This window comes from Zootermopsis nevadensis, unplaced genomic scaffold (genome assembly GCF_977971745.1).
Source record: "Zootermopsis nevadensis isolate Lab colony 2312 unplaced genomic scaffold, Znev_1.0 Znev_ptg000025l, whole genome shotgun sequence".
NCBI lineage: Eukaryota > Metazoa > Arthropoda > Insecta > Blattodea > Termopsidae > Zootermopsis > Zootermopsis nevadensis.
Window position 1 is genome coordinate 1,270,462 of NW_028259157.1, and position 18,683 is coordinate 1,289,144.

The following is an 18,683-nucleotide window of genomic DNA, read 5'->3' on the forward strand; positions in this document are numbered from 1 at the left end:
CAAATTCATATGTATTTCCAGAGTAGATAACTCGTGTTATTGTTATCTTGTCTCTAGATCATCATGACCATGATTACTTTAACAGTAACCGCTGTTCACGCCCATAAGCCTTCTCATAAATATGGCAGAATAAATCTTTAATCTCATGTCATGCGTCACAGCATTGCATCACTCATATATTACCTAAGGACTAAGGAATAAGGACAGCTGCAGCACTGTTAATTTCTATAAGACTTTCATGGGAATACACCCCTCAGCTTCCAACACCTTTTCCAGATCTAATAGAATCAACGGAAGTAAACCGTGCTGTTATGCACCACGTACTAAAATGTGAAACAGAATACTTTTACTGACCTCATAATTGTTGTCACACTTATTCGACCGAATGTCTGGAGTATGAAAGGACACTTCCATGCTGCAAGTCTCTTCCGCTTGATTTGTAGTGCCAACTGGTAGCGGGTGCGACATCTCCCAACGCAAGTCCCTTTAGGTTAAAGCACAAATGTTAGTGCTCTGGAACACAATGTTGATTGCAGAGTAATAGTCTAACAAGGCAGAAGTGAGAACAACTCGGGATAAAAGACCCTTCAGTCATCGAGAAGGTCCAAGGACTTTGAAATGCCAACTTCTGATTTGATATAAAGTTTGGACTGTAATTTAAGTTACTTGTCAATACTGCATTTACTGGGGGAGACACTGGAGGACATCTAAACATGCTTTCAAGGTTTCAAGGTTTCAAGGAAGTTGTTGAAAATTTTATGGCATATACTGAGAGGGTCATTTTTGAAAATCTTTATGCAGTCTTCCTAAACCTTTTACTTTGGTCTTACTATCTATGTACTGACAGTATTAGGTCCATGATATTTATTATACACAAGTTATTCTTCTTGCGATGTAAATTACACTTCTTATTTACTGAAATATTAAAGTAAGGAAATCATTGACAAACAATGACAGTTCCCTGTGCTTGATTTTATTTGAACACTGCATGGACAAAGCACAGTCCACAACCAAAACATGTGTAAATACCTTACTATTATATGATAACACAGATGGGGTAAGATTTACATTGAAGAATGGATGCCTCTTAATATCCCGTGTACCGTTTTCATCACCACCCAGCCATATTTCTGGATTCTTCTCTAGAAGTTTCCAGTCAAGGTCTGCCGCATCGAATGAGAACCGTGTTGGAGTATCTGCTGTGTTGCACAAAATTTTACTGTAAAAGACAGGTCCATCGCATTTGCCATTAAAACATAGTTAATAAACATGCTTTAAGAACTAGTGTTTCTATGCCTGTGAATTTCTGTAAACTTCTTCGTTGTGTGTAAACTGAATGGAGATCTCTGATGTATGTCATGCAAGAGATAAGGCAAATGGTCCATTTTAAAGATATCAAAATATTTTACTTGTAAGCTTTTGGAGCCTTTACCTCTACTTGCCCTCACATTTCATTGATGTCCTGCACAACTCTGCTTTCTTAACGGCTGTGCTTGCAACCTGTTTAACTCCCGAGTTTTAATCTACTTTGTGCATGTCCCAACCCAGGTTTTTTTTAGTTATTTGCTACTGCCTGCAGCAGGAGAACAAAATTTAATTCTATAAAGTTTTACAAAATGTTATATATAATAGAGAAAGAAAATAATTTATAGTTGTTTTTTTTTTTGAAGTTTTTACTTGAATTTTACAATTGTGATACATTTCCTTACAGGGGTGTACACAAAGTGCTACATTGCAGTTTACACACTTATATCTGGTTTCCTTGTTTTTGCTGTCTCCTCTTTCGGTCCTTCAACGGACCACACATTCTCTTGAAGGCCCCTTCTTACTTGCAGGAAGTGTCTTTCAACAAGCCTCATCGGTGGTGGATGAGATGATGGTCGCCCCCACCCCCTTCTACTTGGGATTTGCGCACTTGCAAATTGCTCCAGCATCTGTTGAATCAGATTCAATCTGAACTCCTTCAGAGAAATGTTAGACCCCTCAACATCTTCATGGTGATGTAAGCATTTCTGACTTTTTTGTTGTTGTTTGTTTGTCATCAGTCTTTCGACTGGTTTGATGTGGTCCTCCATTTTCGCCTATCTTGCACCAATCTCTTCATTTCCACAAATATTTTACAGCCCACATCCTCAAAAATGTGTCACATATTCCAATCTTTGTCTCCCCCTACAATTTTTCCCTTCAACTGTTTCTTCCATTACCAAATTAACCAATCCTGGGTGCTTCAGAATGTGTCCCACCATCCTATCTCTTCTTCTTGTAAGATCCTGTCTAACACCAGCTCATTTCATGATATCCAAAATGTGGAAGAATAGCTTCTTGTACCACTCGATACATTTTCTTCCAGACTCGATGAAGCTTAGCTGCATATCAGCAATGTTGACTACTCCCATATTAGCATTGTAATCCATCTGTCTTGGTTTTAGAGTCTGTCTGTCTGTCATGCTTATTTACAGCAACCATTTCATGTCCATTAATGGTTAAGTGTGTAATCTTCTCTCTTATCACACCAGCGAACAAACAGCAATTCATCTACGTGGCGAACTTCGGTCTCCCCTTTTTTCAGGTTGTGCACAAAATGTTCTGGCAGGCCTTTCCTATTTTTTCTTACTGTGCCACACACATTTGTTCCTTTTTCATGAAGTTTCTCCAAAAGAGACATGTACCAGTTGTCAATGAACAACTTATGGCCTTTATCAAAGTAGGGGTTCATTAGTGTCATAACATCTCTTCCTGACATACCAATACCTTGCTTTAGCTCTTCAAAATCAATTTGTTTTCTCCCCCAACATATGTGATAAAATTTAGTACACAGCCTGTTTCACAGTCAGCTAGCACAAATAGTTTTACACCAAACCTTGATCTTTTTGATGGTATGTATTGTTGGAATGGCAAACGTCCCTTGAAAAGCACCAAAGTCTCATTTATTGCCAGATTTTCGAATGGTACCATTACTCGATTGTGTTGCATAAAGACAGCTGTTGTAGGTCTAATTTTGTGTAGTCTGTCTCCAGGTATCATTGTGATGTTATCATTGAAATGCAACATTCTTAGTAGCGTTTGATATCTGTTACGGGACATCACACTTCCACATGACCTGTCCATCTCATTCTTCTTGATCCCTGACAATATTGGGGGTACACATTTTTAAGCCCATCATTATGCAGTTTTTTGTCTGCTGACGGGATACTAAAATGTACTTAGTTTTTTTTCTGAATTTACTTCTAGCCTCACCTGTCTAGTGGCCTCTAGTAAAACTTCTGCGTTCCTCTTTATTGTATTTATATCGTCCCCCAATAAATTAACATCATCAGCATATGCCAATAGCTGATGTGTCGCATTCAACTGCAAACCCTCCTGCCTATCTTTGACTTTCTTGATGGCATATTCTAGCGCAAAGTTAAAGAGCAAGAGAGACAAAGCATCTCCTTGTTTTAGACCATTCTTGATGAAGAATGTCTCACATACATATTTACCTACTCGAATTTTGCTACAGGTTTCATTTAATCACATTTTTAATAGACTCACTAGCTTCTTTGGTATACCAAATTCAATAAGAGTATTATATAGCACTTTTCTCTTCACCGAGTCATAGGCTTTTTTGAAATCTATAAATAATTGATGTATGGTCCCACTGACCTCCCACTTTTTCTCTAGTATCCTGTTTCTTAGCCTAAGGTTAACTATCTATATGACTGAAATGTGTGCACCTGCTTTACTGGCATTGAAATAGGCAGTAATGTGTTAGCCACAAAGTGATCTGGTGTAACTGTTCAAATGAAAGTGATGTTCGCGGGGAACACGTATGCTGGGTCATGGAATACTTACTCGTAAAGCGCTGTAATGTCTTCCTTGGCATCAAATACAGATGGGACTTTGGCCAGCCAACATTTCATACACGATGATGCCAACACTCCATCATTTAACTTTCTGCAACAGTACAAAAAACAGGCAACACCTGTAATCAGTCATTTTCACTTCTTCACACCATCGCATATTTTCACGAGTGTCTCAAGAGACAGACAAATTGTAGTATGTACTGTTAATTTCTCGCCTCCAGATTTATATTGAACATTCCTGTGTATGATAAGTAGTTCCTATCAACATGGAGAGTGTAGTGACTTTTCTTCTACTCTTTCTCTCGAATGCATGACAAGAAACTCAGAAATCACTTGAATAACAATTGTTTTCAATTCAAATTATACAGTCATACTATCATTTCATTTAACATTAAATTATATCAGCAATCAAGTCAGTATAATTAACAAATGGCATTAAAATATATTCAGCAATTCTCAAACTATTACAAGTGGCCAGATATAGCTAAGATAGTAGGAGCATTTTTGCAGGGTTTAGTTGCAAAAGCGCATATGATTGTCTTACTTTTGGTTCATACTTATTGAACTGTTAAGTTCACCAGCATTTTTTTATTGTAAGAATTTATTTAACTCCAAAAATATTTATTACCATTTTATTATAATAATGATCATAAACCAAAAGTCAGAGAGATGAATATTAATTGCATCTGAGTAGAGTACATGATGAAGTTTATAATTTGTGCCACTCAAATTTCCAAACTCTCCCACCTGAAACGCTACACTGTCATTTTTTAAAAGGGCAACTCAAGTAGCACAAGCTAAATGTATACTGAGGTTTCACAAGACTAGGTCTATAGTTAAACTACAAAGTAATGGATTTCCTACTGTGTTTGGCTGAGAACCGCCAATATAAATATTGATTTAAAAGTGGTAAGAATTCTATATTCAAACTGGCTGAATTTGTGAAGGAATAGTGTGGGGAGATGACCAGTCACTCAGGCCCAGTTTGTTTGCAGTCCATGCAATTTAAACATGCATCCTGCCAAACATGTCACAAAATTATGTGGAAACACTTTAAATTTAAAAGTTACTAGTACCAACAGTTACAATATGCAACCACCCAAGACAAAGAAGTTCACTAAAGTTGGGCGTCTTCTGGGTCATTGCGCAACAACCCAGAAGACAGCCGTCTTCAAACTCACTGCCATGAAAACCTCAAATCCTACAAGCTCTTTATCTGTAGTGACTTCATCATTTACACTTTGCGTTATGTTTCACTTTTATGGTACTGAACTTAGTCTTGAACTTACAAACAGAAACAGCTCGAAATGAAGCATAGCTCCGACATTACAAAATCCAATGCTTATACATCATATATCTGCATGCAATAAGAAATGCTTAGGCATTGCCAAAGTCATATCTACTGACGTGCTCTTGCTTCTCTACAGAATGACAGGAAGCAGAAAGGCACCACTTATTACACATCTCACTAGCGACAACGGTACAGTCCATGAAAAATATTTCACAAAGTCAGTATTTAAACAGTAGGGATTGTGATCCTTTCAGAACATATTTTCACCATATTTAGCAAAGTTTCTTCTGCTTTATGCAAGTTATAAAAGAAAATCAAATCAGTTAATAACGGTAGTTGAATTTGTATAGTTTAGTGGTATTTAAATAGACCAGCACTACAAAGTCTCAGATTATTATAATGCATTGCCTTATCAATTTACAATGATCAGGCTGTTGGTTCAGATAATAATTACTCTCGCACTGTCAAGGTGGGAGATACTTACAAAACTGCATCCTTTGCCTCGCAGCATTTCTGGGGCCATGTAGGGGCCTCTATCATACACAGAATCAGCATGTTTGTCCTGTTGATGGAACAACATTTTAAATAACTGTGACACAAATTTCAGACACAAACCAAAGAGAAAGTACTTCTCTGATAACAGAAATAAAACTAAGTGTGGCTAACACCTAAGACATGAAAATTAATCAGTTCATTTATCTCCAGCCCTCATAAGGTATTTTTTCTAAGATTCTCCTAATGCTGTACTTCCATCTGCTTCATGGTTTTCCATGTTAGTATATTTCATACCTGGTATACTACACAGTGTGTTAATGGGTTCTGAATTACATAACAGCAGCAATTTATGATATTTGAATAGAGCCATATGTTATTGCAGTTCTGAGTTTATCCCCTTGAATTCAAAGAACGTCTGACATAAGTTACATTTTCCCATAAGGATTGGTACAAAACAACTTCAGGCACCTGAAACCTCTTAACTCTTAATGGTTTTTGCACCTGGATTTCCCTCAATTAAAGAGTACTGCCTAACAGACAGGGGTCCACGGTGACCTCACCATGCATCTGGCCTATGTGCCTCTGTAGGTAAAACCAACAAAAGACGAAGTGGATATTAAATTTACCTTCTTGTGAGGGAGGAAAATTTTGCATAAACCATAATCTGAGACTGCAGTGTGGCCGTGGGTATAGATCAGTATATTTTCCGGTTTTAAGTCCCGGTGCATCACGCCAATCTGAAAGAAACAAGTTAACAATTTACTTACACAGTGGGATAAAAGATGGGACATGTTACATTCTTAATGTGGTATTGAGATCCAGCTCCAAAATTTTCTCTCCCGCTACATATCACTGTGATTAAGCTGCCCTATGTACTGGTATTCTTATTTGCCACCAAAAATAAAAATGACTTGACATTCAGAGCAGAAATAAAGTAATGAATGAAATGAGAAATGTTGTAGCAACACAATCAACTAAGTAGATTAGGTTCTTCACCAGCATATCATGCAATCTATTGCAGACAACTGCAGTGTGACCGTCCGCCCACCTGATGCAGGTATTCTGCAGCCAGGACTATCTCGGCTAGGTGGTGTCTAGCTGTAGTCTCTGTAAACATGCTACAGTCACACAGGAAATGGTACAAGTCACCACCAGGTTAATAGTCAGGAAAAATGATAATGCATCATTGTTAATGTAAGAACACTTTTTAATAATAGAGGTCAATGACAGCAGTTTTACTGGAAAGTGATGTTTTGCAGAAGACAATTCACAAAGAAGCAGCTGATCCTTCCCTTAGTCAGGGATGAAATGGAAGCTATAAAAAAAAGTCACGCTGTACATCTGTTTGAGACTGCCCACAGCCCAAGCATGACCCTGAATTCCATGTTTGAGAAACAAGATAAATAACGTGACCAACCTTCTCCCTATGGTCCACATATTGGCAAGTCCTTGTATTTACCTGTTCTAAAAACATTTAATTGAAACTGAAACTATTTTACTGTTGAGTACACCTGTAGGCCACTATATACAGTTATCAATCGTCTGTAAACGCAATCCTTTACACAAGAAATGAGCAATAGAACAGTGCATTAACAATGCAGCACACAACACGTGTCGGCCAGAATGATTTCAACGAATGTACACTCAGTACTTTCTGTGTATTAGAACGTCTGTGCAGGATACTTGTGTATCAAGGGCAGACAAGATCTGCTGAATGGAATTGGAAAGTAACACAACCACTTTGCAGCAAAACATATTTTGCTCCCCTTACTTTTGTTGCTACTCTAAGTATTTTTCTGCAAAAAGAGGCAACAGTAAATGGGAACGACATAGCTATTAAATGGATTATAGACTTTCATAATTAGATAAATATTGATGTCTAGTTTTATTTTAAATGTAATACTTTCTCTGCTCACATCCAGCGTTACACATATTACATATGCAGTGGGATCTTTGGGTCGTGGGAAACTGATTTGGATACTGTGAAATAATTACACATAAAAATATTAATAAGTATCTTAATGTTTTAATGAGTACACATAGTTAATAAATTTAGGATTAAATCATATTTATAAATGTTTTAATTTATTTCAAATAATGAATATATTTAAAGTAATAAAGACGGGTAATTATGAACATGAAATAAAACATTTTTCGGTTGGGGTCGATTTGTAGCTGCAAATCAATGTCATAAACCCCCACACAATATACAAAATGGGGTTGGTGTGCTGCCATGACTCTTCAACAATATTTAGTGTGCAGCGAGTGTAGAAAGGTTGCGCAACAGTGCCCCTATGCTAACAATGAGAAGCCTAACTGCAATAAAATCAAAAAGGATTATCAGTCCATTTTAAACTGCAGAAATTCAACAATAGAACAAAAGGTGTAAGGCGTGTGTATTTAGGTACTGCTTTAAATTTTTACGTCTTATCTGAAATAGTTTTGAGACCAACTGGCAGATCTTTGAAGATTTTTATGTCATCGTAGTAAGCATATTCTGAAAACATGGAATATTAGAAATATGTATTTGAAAATCATTCTTATTCCTTGTGTTGTCAGGGTGATGGAGGCAGCAAGGATCCCTGCAACATCAGTAAATTTCACCAGCGTACACGTCACTATAACCCAAAAAACAGCCATCTTAGCTGTCTCCCACTCCACTGACCAACACCCCCTATTGTTACAATGTTTACTTTGCTTCTCAAACATCATGGAATTAGGAACTGTTTTTATGTACTCACCAAATGTGAAGCACAGCTTTGATTTTGTCTCAAAAACATAGTTGAGTGCTACTAGGAATGGAAAGGTAGAATGGTTATCGACACCGACGTTTTTCCGGACCCTATAGAGGTCAGTCAAAAATATGTTTACAAACTTTGTGTGCGTGTCCTGGATCAAAAATAAGAAAAAAATGTTGCTATGAACATGTGGTCGCAAATGCTTCTTTTTCAAAATAAAAGCCAAAAATAAGTTTCAATGTATGCCTTTAAAGCCAAGTATAAGGACAGGGATGCTTCATTATAAAAGATGCTCAAAGGTTGCTCCTCCATTCTCCACACAAGCCCAAGCACAACATACACAAGACTGATGGATTCATTCGTATGTACCAGGGTTTCCTCAAATCATCTGGCATGCAGTCTGCACACATTCCCATAGGTCTTCATTGTTTATGGGTGTTGCATAAAAGACAGACTTCAAGTGACCCCCACAGATAAAAGTCCAATGGAGTCAGGTTTGGTGACCTCGGTGGCCATGCTACTGGGCCACCACATCCAATACATCGGTGAGGATACTGTTCATTGAGATGATCTCTGACACCAAATCCGATGAACAGTAGCCTAAGAAGTGTGCAACCTAGCAGCAATCCTTCAAGTGCTGGTACACTAATTTCCATTCAAAGCTTCAAGAACGCGTTCTTCCACATATGATGACCGTGGTCGCCCATAGACATGGCACAGACACAGTGAATCTGTCTCACGAGCATGACGGGCCATGGCAAACATCTATCCAGAAACTTCCCCCCATATCTTCGACGTGCAGCATGTACATTATATTGCATTTCACAGTATGTTAAATGAATGTCACTCAGTTCTTCAAATGAAAAATTAATTCTCTTAATCAAAATCAATGTACCAAGAGTAGTACTGCACTGTTTAACTGCTACTATTGACTTGATTTTCCAGTACTTTAACTCCGAGCACATTGTTCAGCATCAAACCTGTTTATACTTCATTGTGCAATCTTACTAGCGCATGTTGGTAAACAAACGCTATCCTGGCATCAAAACACTACGAAAGCAATATAGCAGAAAGAAAATCTCTCTTCTGAATACTCTGACATAAAGTCATTCATTGAAACTTATTTTTGGCCATTATTCCGAAAATGAAACATTTGTGACCCCATGATCATAGGAACATTGTTATTTTTTTATCCTGGAACACACACAAAAAGTTTTTAAACATACTTTTGACTCATCCTGTATACCCTCCCAAAACCTGTAACAGTACACAGGTTTCTGCTCAAGGTGGGCTGTGATGTGTGGAGACTCTGCGTTCATAAGGATCATAATTCCATATAAACGTGTTATGTAATATCAAACGTTCATCACTACAAGAAAGGTTATCGATACATATTCCTTTTCTCCTACCGCCCAAGATGCAATAAAAGCACCAGCCACCAGTGTGATAGTTGTGCTATGTGTTATCAGAATGTAAAATTTAAATATCATTAACCCTTTGCCGTGGAGATTTAAAGTCCGAGGTTGTGTTCATCCTGGGGTAATACTTTCTTAGTGTCCCTTTAAATTTTGCTCTAAAATACTATATTTATCATAACTTTGGAACTATATGAGATATAATTAAGAATTTTTCACTGAAATCCTCTTAAAAGATGGTTTTATTATCTTACCTTATAAGATGAACGCCCTGTGTGTGAGCAGTGTAAGGATGTGGATCAGAAGTTGAGCTTCGTGTGGAAGTCCTTGAAGCATCCTTCTAGGCACAACCCTACCTCACACTCACTACACCAAAAAATAGTCTCTTTCCTCTTCCCGCGTTTACTGCACACCACACATCTTTTTTGGGGCTTTGCCTTTTTTCCTGTGGCAGGAATACGTTCTTGGAAATGGCGTTCTGAGAGTCTTTTAGGTGGCGGATCAAGTGACGGACGGCCGGATGAAGGACGCGGAAGAGCAGGGCCATGTTTTTCAACAAGGCCTTGTGCTAACAGAATTCGAAATCTTAGGGTGTCCAAGGCTTTGTTTTGTGGAACGCTGCGATACATGACCATGGCATTATGAATTGACACATTCAGCAATCTTTTGAATAGTTTCATATACCACTTTGTTCCTCTCTTCCGTTCCAGCAAGTACGGCTGGAGCATCTGATCTTTCAGATCAACTCCCAACATGTTTTTATTGTAGTCTCGAACTACGAGAGGCTTTATCTCTTCTCGCTTGGCTTTGTTTATAGTCACACACATATCATCTTTGTGGTATGTTGATAACATGGTGACTCGCTTCTTGTCTTGCCAAGCGAGAACTGCCACATCTCCGGAGTGTTGACCATAGTGCTCTCCTTTGTTCAATTTCTTGTTCTTCACTTCAGGAGGGACATTTTTTCTGTTGGCACGTAAAGTTCCAACACAGTCTGTTTTCTTGGACTTCATAAAACGTGCCAAATCTGGTGAATTATAAAAATTGTCCATCCACACTGTGTGTCCACGACCAAGAAGAGGTTCTAGTAGTTTGACTACAATTGCTGCAGTTTTGTTGGTGTCTGCAGTCATATACTGATTCGACAGTTCCATGCCTTTTCCAGTATAAACTAGAAAAGACCACACATAGCCCGAACTAGACTCGCAGAGTTCATAAGTTTTGATACCAAATTTTGCAGCCTTGAGGGGTATGTATTGTCTGAAGGACAAACGACCTTTCCATAGAGTCAAGGACTCGTCTATCGAAATGTTCTGGTTCGGGAGATACAAATTTTGAAAATTGTTATCCAGGTGCCGAATGACTGGATAAATTTTGAAAAGTTTAGGAGGTCCTTGATATTGATTTTCCTTACTATTATCTGTAAAATGCATAAATTTGTTTATTAGCTCCAGTCTTTCCAAAGGTAAAGTTTCAGAAAAGAAAGGAGTGTAAAGCAGACGGTTCTTTGAATAGTACGATCGAAGTGTAGGCTTTTGAACAATGCCCATCAACATAAATAGAGCCAAAACTACGTAAATTTCGTCAACTGTAACATCTTGCCACTTCCTAATCCTAGAGCGAAATGTGAGAGGATGGGCACTTTTAGAAATTTCCTGCTGAGCATACCTGTTGGTTTCTTCAACAATGAGCTTTACTAGAGCTATATTAAAAATATTTTCAAATGAAGTCACATCTAGTTCAGCAGTGTCGAACTGGGGACCATGTACATTACAAAATTCGTCTCTCGAAGCAGTAAAGGATTTTATATTTTTCCACAAAAACTTGCTGGAAAGAACACCAGATTCTGCCTCGAAGATTTCCTCCTGTATTTCACCGCCACCACCATTGTCACTCTCATTATCACTATCTCCAGTTGTCACCAACTGTGTATAATCAATGTCTATTATTGCACTGTCGGTGTCCGAACTATACTCACAGTCACTTTCATCCAAAACATCTTCTAGAAGTGCACGTCTTTCTGCTTCTGTAAGTACGCGACTAGATGAAGGGACATCCATGATGAGAATGAGAAGGTCAGGATATTATTTTTAGATTCCCAGGTAGAGCTCAATGGAATGTGGCGGTGTTGCCATATGTCCACATACAGTTATCTTTTCAGAACAAAGCAGTGCAAACCGCATTCCGCTGGAGTTATTCGTTAAATACTTATGGGCTACAAAAATTAAGCTTGCAGCAGCCCGTACACTGCACCGATATCCACTATAGGGTATTTATGCCTCACGAATTTACACGTTCATCCGCGCGCAAAGGTTAACATCAAAAACAAGAAGCAAGCCACAGAGTATGGGTTCCGTATTATTTTTATCACCCTGCACAACTAGGCTATATTTGACTCCCAACTCGATTGGAGTGAACTGGATCAAGGGCCAGGAAGATAGTAATAAAATGTGGTCCTGTTACATTTATATTAGTGAGTATGTCCTTAAACGCTTCCATGAGGATGGTGAAAAGAGCTGATGTAATTACATGCATTTACTGCTAAGATTAAGAATTTTTGGTTCCTTATCTATGTCCCCTCTACTCCATCATGATACAGACATTAACGGATAGTAACGGTTCCCATTTGGCAATCTACTTTTCCCAGGTTACGTTGAAGAACATTGTCAGCCATCAGAAAAAGAATAATACTGTTGGAAAAACATGTATTTCTATTGCCTTTGTTCAGGCACAGAATGAATCTAAGCTATTTCCAATCACTCTCAAGCACTAACTGTGACCTCTTGAAACAAGAAAAGATTTCTGATATTTGTGGTGCATGATTTTGGTCAAACATTAATAAAGATTTGGCTCTGAGTTTAAGAAAGCTGTGATAGACACCTCTTTATCATAATTATAGATATCTAAATATAGTAACAGTTGTGACTGAGGTTTAAATCTATGCTTCTGCAGTTACGTTTGCATAATTATAAGTCTTGTGAGTGTTCCTAAACTGAGGTTGAGCTGCATGTTTCTTGCTTCCAGATCAGCTATTGCTGCTATTTTACTGACACTGCTGGTGCTACTATTACATTTTTTCCATCAATCCAGAGGGGTGCAGAAAGTCAGGCCCATGGTTTATAAACAGAGTATTAAACAGCTAATTTGGCAAGTATTAATGGAAAGTTATACTTGCCTCCTTTTCCAAGAAGCTTCAGCTTTGTGAAGTCTTTCAATTTGGGAAGGCTCATCTGTAACAAAGTATCATAACTGTAGGCATAATCTAAGTAGCCTGCCTTTATTTTGCATGCAAGATTAAAGTAATTTACACAGTAAGCCATGTACTTTGCTTACTGAACGGCCTGTTCATTGTAATTAGGTTGAACATCACCACAAATGGCAATTTCATTCCCGAACTCTCATGCATAGGCATATGTTTAAATGAGTGATCAGTAATGGGAAGTCTGCTGTCTAGAGTCACATTCTGCATGAAAATTTGTTGCCTCTAGAATAAGCCTTTAATTGAAATTGAAGATTTTTATATTAGTCTAATTATATCATATCATATATCGGCACTGGCGTTTCCTAAGAACTGCTATTCCATTCCCAATGTTAGTTATTATTTATAATGAGCACTAGAAATCCTGTATGGACAGGCATTGGCCTGATGAAACAAGGCAGTGAGAAGATGTGGAATACAACCATTATGTAAGATATTACTCTTTCCTCTTTACTCACAATTTACTGTGAAATAACAGATTCAGATGAAGAATATGGAAAATATAGTGAACTAATTAGTTTTCGGACCCCACTTAATGGTACCTGCACCTTGTCGTCGTGGTGGGACTTGAGTACCTCAGTGATCCCAAGAGCTATGCTGGTGGTAGCATAGCTACTGGTAGGGCCACCCTAGCCAGATTGGTGGAGGGGGAGAGGTCAGACTAAGGCAGGTACTCTGGTCCTCCAGGTTGGGGGTTGGTCGCAAGGCTAACAACCTTGCACCGTAAAAAAGAAAATGTTTCAAAACCTTAACCTCGGACAGACGGACCTAACAGAAGGACCGAATGGAAGAGGAGAATTGAGGAGGTCATGGGCGAAATACGGACCGGAGAGCCGTGGAAGAAGAAGAATTAGTTTTCGGAAAGATTCAAAGTAAGTTCAGTCACAACTAAAATGGCAAGTACAGTCTGCTTTCAGAATTTATAACATAATTGTCAGATTATGAGTCAGAACTCAGGGTTAATACTGATATGAGCAACATTCTATTTGCTGCCTAACAGTTCAAATCAGGTAGTGGATGATTTTAGTATTATGTTATTATCTATGTACTATTGTTTACAGTGCAATCTGTCCAGCAATATTTTATGTGTATATTTATTTTCTTATCCAATGACCTATGGTTTACAACTTAATGGTCATTGGCGCGGTACCTTCCGATAACAAAGTTTTGAAGAGCGTGTCATATTCTCCACTGCAAGAAATTATAATCGTTCCTAAATGACTAGCTAACAACGGGCACAGACAGAAAATAAATACATTGTGGCCACTTGAGCAATATCTGATGTCATTACCACTATTGGTTTGAAGCCTACAACCTGAATATTAAACACCTCTAATAACAATGCCTGCCTTTGGGAAACAATCCTTAGCCAGTTCCAAACACCTCAGACGTTCACAACATGTTTCCCTCAAATCCATCTTAATGTTGCCATGCCACCTCCTCCACAGTCTTTTAAGTTAGGTCAGATACGTACCATTAGCATGACTTCACTTGACGCCATTAGTAAAACTGTCCATTATCAAACATATTACTGCCTGTCTTTCATGAGTCAATTCATTTAACAGCCGTTTAACATCTTGCTACTTAATAGAAAGTAACACAATATGATAACAGGTTTGGTCACATACCTGGGGGTCTAAATAGTTCGGCGTCTTTGTCGAAGTTCAAGCAGCCATTTCCCCAGTCTTTCAGGCAGTCATTGTCCACGTTTTCTGTGTAGTCATCCACATAGTTGTACGAGTCCTCAAAGCAGTATTTATTCCAGCATTTGCTGTTGTTCTGGCTGCCCTGCGAGTTTTGACAGTTGCCATAGTCAGGGTTAGCATGATCCTGGAAATAAACATTAAGATAGTTACATTACACACTGTCAGGTTGTCACACTGATAGCATTACCAGGAGAATTCTTCCTGGTATACTGCATGGTTCATAACATTAGAAAAATACCAGTTATTCTGAAACTTTTGTTTACACTCTGACTCAACACAGCGTACCAAAGACTGGGTCGATAAGTGCCACCCAAGGCTAAGTGCACGCCCGCAATCTTAGAGTCCTTTGTACCCCTGTAAGGACCAGTAACAAACTGCATGGAGTGCAGTCAATTCTTCAGAAGCCAATAGTTTCTCAGCTGGGGATAGATGTCATACCTGTTATGAAATCTAAACATTTAATGCCATGTTAACAAAAGTTAAGCAGTGATAACTAATTGTGAGTCACATCAATCCAATCCACATCCACACATCATATATAAGAAACATTTTAACTTTTCCTCTTGTCTGTGCTACGCCTCGTAAGTGGTCACACTATGTGACAGAAAATACAAATTATGCAGCTCATTACTATACAATTGTCATTCCATCACCCCTTCTTACTTTAAATTCACACCTTAGCACACTGTTCTTAGACACCCTAAATTCAGAATACAGTCACAGCATCCCAGATGACAGTTGTCTTCTCAGTCCATGTTCTTAACTTGATGTCACAGATCAAGTGTGACACCCATATAAAGAAACTTGTAAAATTACAATCCTGGCATGTTTTCATCTTTATGTTTGTTAAGTTCCTGAAAGACTGCACACCATAAGATAAAATATTTTTAACTGAACAACAGCAAAAACCCCAGAATTAGATCTGGTTTTAATTTATACATAAATGTAAGTATGATTTGTTGCTGGTGTTTTATTATTGTAGACTTTCAGAAAATCAGGCACCTGCTATGTGAAATATATGAGAAAAGAACAGCTTTATTATTTCCATGCTACGTAGTTACAGGATAAAGTTCATACAAGTGACTATACAGTTGACCCTGTTGGCCCTATAGCCTTCCGATGACATAGGCCAATTCTGTCTCAATTTTCTAAATGTTTTATGTGTTCATACTAAATAATATGTAAAATGTTCTCATGAACTGATTCAACAACATGATTAAGAAAAGTTAGTAATTGAAGCATTGTGGAAGAAAATGGCAAAGACTTGGTGTGTGAATCTGAACTGGATTCAGATGGCTCAAGAGCTCGTCATGAGATGAAAATAATGGAACTTCAGTAAACCACTGTAACAATTAAGATTCCTTTCCCATTGCTAAGTGTTCTGTTCAACATTATACAGCCTTCCGTATCAGTCACAGATAACTATACAAAAGTGTAACTGCAGTGTCAAAGTATATGCCATGGTGTGTCTTAAACAGGAGGGGTAGAGACTCAAAATACTGTGATGGAAATAGAATCTTCAATCACAGTTCACGTCTTAAGGGATTTACAACGTTTGGCAGTGACATTATGAGAACCAAGAAATCGAAACATTTTCCAAAGATGTCATGACAATCAGTATGTGGGCAGATGTGTGAATGTGGGGCCTGCTAGATACAAAGGAGCGCTAAACACGTGCCAGCCACAATAAAAATCTAAATTAGCAGTAAACATGATGTCCACGAGTTGATAGTTCCCAGAAGGTGGGAGATTGATGTGTGCCCCAACATTATCAAACTTTATCCAAACTAGGCGCTTTATTCTCTCCCATGGTACATTTTTACATTTTGATGGACCCTATCATATATGAGTACAACATGTGAATATGACACAAAACAAAGTTTGTGCTATGTTCTGTTTAAAAGATTCAGCCACTGTATTCTATCCTGTGCCAGAGTAATCCAGTCGTCATCATCACATTCTGTCTATTTTAATAATAATCTCTCATGTACAAGTAGGTCTCCAAAGTGTGATACATTCACCACCCATTTCATGAAGTGCAATTTATATAGCTTGTTCTTAGATTTCCCCTTCATGTAATTGCCCTATGAGTGAACAGTCTGGTGATGGAATAGCTTGTTATAGTCGCAGGGACAAATTCAACCATTACCTTTAAACATATTATGCTTTTAAGTTGTTGAACATTCACTTACAGGAGTGAACATAACAAACGTTAAGGCCCTCCGACTTTACCAAAAACTACAGATTACATCCCCCACTGCCAAGCTGTACATTTCAACACAAACTTTTAAATTACTTTCCTTTCTGAAGAAAGGATGTAGGCTACATAATCACCATGCACTCTGCATGTGTGTGTGTGTTGTCCCATAAGTGTTTGAAAAGCCAACTGCTTTGCAAGAAATTTGGTGTGAATGTAATGCCAGTAATTTTCATCCATACTACTAGAAGCACTAAATATGGTGATCCTAAATGATATATCACGATAGCCGTTAGAAAAATACACGTTTTGTACATTTATGTAAATTTTTAAAGAATGAATGGTGTCTGCACTGTGTGTGATTGTGGAAAGTAATAAAACACTACAAAGTGGAAACACATATAAAACGTTTGTCTGGAGGTAAGTTTTGATCATAAATTCAGCTATCAATTCTTCATGCAATTTCTTTGTAAAAAATTACATGGCGATGATGCGACACTACGTATTACATGTAGACAAAGACTGTAGTTGAAAACATATATTTCTGTTCACACATCTTCTGAATTATTGATTTGTTGAAGTCTACAACAGTTGGGCAGTACATAATATGGTAAATATTTTACTTCAACTGGGAGCACTACGAATGCAAATGTGCGAAGAATATACGTTAAAACTGGTTACAGCGGTCCGGACAGCAGTTTCGTAATCTACTTACTTCAAATTCTGATCCGAACAAGGATATTATATTCTACTGGTTTGTGTTGTGTAGAAAAAGGCATTAGCATTAGCAAGGAATTATACTAAATTAGTTGCTACAACCGAAGGGTGCTCGTTAATTACTTACCGAAATATGGAAAGATGCTGTATTATGCTGCACGTGATGGACACAATATATGAAAAACTGGTTTCTTTTTTGCACTATATTCGATTCTGTTCTGTTCTATTTCCTGCAAATCTGTTCTATTACATTTGTTTCGATAATTTAACATACAACTGCTTTCACATACCTTCCTCTTCACTCATGCTTGTAAAGCTGATGTCAGTTGTTAAGATGAAGTTTCGATTTTAAGCGCAGTAATCGCGACATCTACCCTTAACAATTTGAGATACTTGAAAGCAGTATACGCTGCACGCGAAAGATGCCACCAGCATCAAACAACAAGTTTCAGATTGTAGGCTTATATTAAATAAACGATATCACTCACTCATCAAACATCTTAGTGATAGATTGATCCGTGAAACATGTTGTGACATGATTTTGCAGTTAAGCTAACATACAGAAGTAAAAGTGAGGAACAATATGGTTATTTTCTTATATTCTTCAGGTCTGAAGGTTTTAAACCACCATCACAGTTGCATGGCACATATAAGGAACTGTGAACTGCAACAAAAGTAGGGCACTTGAAATTTCCTTAAGTCTGAAATTAATTAGTAACATCTTTAAACAGCCTACCAAAATCCTACTGCAAACCTGAAGATGGAGGCAACATGCTCCTCTGAAATGGCCCAAGTGGCATAAGGTTGCAGATTTCCACAAGGCGAGACCTCAAAATAAAAAAAGTAGTGGCTTTAAAAGATCCTTTATGTAGAACAACATTAGTCAGAATTCCAGAATTATGAATTCAGGTACCATTTTACTACAGAACACGCCAATGTAACTGCAAAGCTTCTTTAGCATAACTAGTCAATGCAACATTTTCTTTACACTTTCTATGAAAAATATTTACCCCTTTTAGTGTT

At 37.8% G+C, this 18,683-nt stretch overlaps 1 protein-coding gene across 10 annotated transcripts in view; it reads right to left on the reverse strand.

Moving 5' to 3' along the window:
- The window catches only part of LOC147872602 (uncharacterized), a 36,305-nt gene extending 18,317 nt beyond the window's left edge, over positions 1 to 17,988 (reverse strand). For 3 of the 10 annotated variants that reach the window (XR_015537116.1, XR_015537117.1, XM_087356100.1), the window contains exons 1-8: positions 17,788 to 17,988; positions 14,669 to 14,870; positions 12,957 to 13,011; positions 6,255 to 6,365; positions 5,618 to 5,695; positions 3,832 to 3,933; positions 1,030 to 1,219; positions 355 to 484 (exon numbers count right to left, since the gene is read on the reverse strand). Coding sequence is in view for 7 of the 10 variants with exons in the window: in XM_087356100.1 (XP_087212226.1) it covers positions 374 to 484; positions 1,030 to 1,219; positions 3,832 to 3,933; positions 5,618 to 5,695; positions 6,255 to 6,289 (516 nt within the window). In the remaining 3 variants the exon portion in view is untranslated. Of the gene's footprint in view, positions 1 to 354; positions 485 to 1,029; positions 1,220 to 3,831; positions 3,934 to 5,617; positions 5,696 to 6,254; positions 6,366 to 10,035; positions 10,172 to 12,956; positions 13,012 to 14,668; positions 14,871 to 17,787 lie in introns of those variants that run through there. The other 7 variants (XR_015537118.1, XM_087356103.1, XM_087356102.1 and 4 more) reach the window with 6 other exon arrangements.
- Between the last annotated feature and the right edge of the window lie 695 nt (positions 17,989 to 18,683).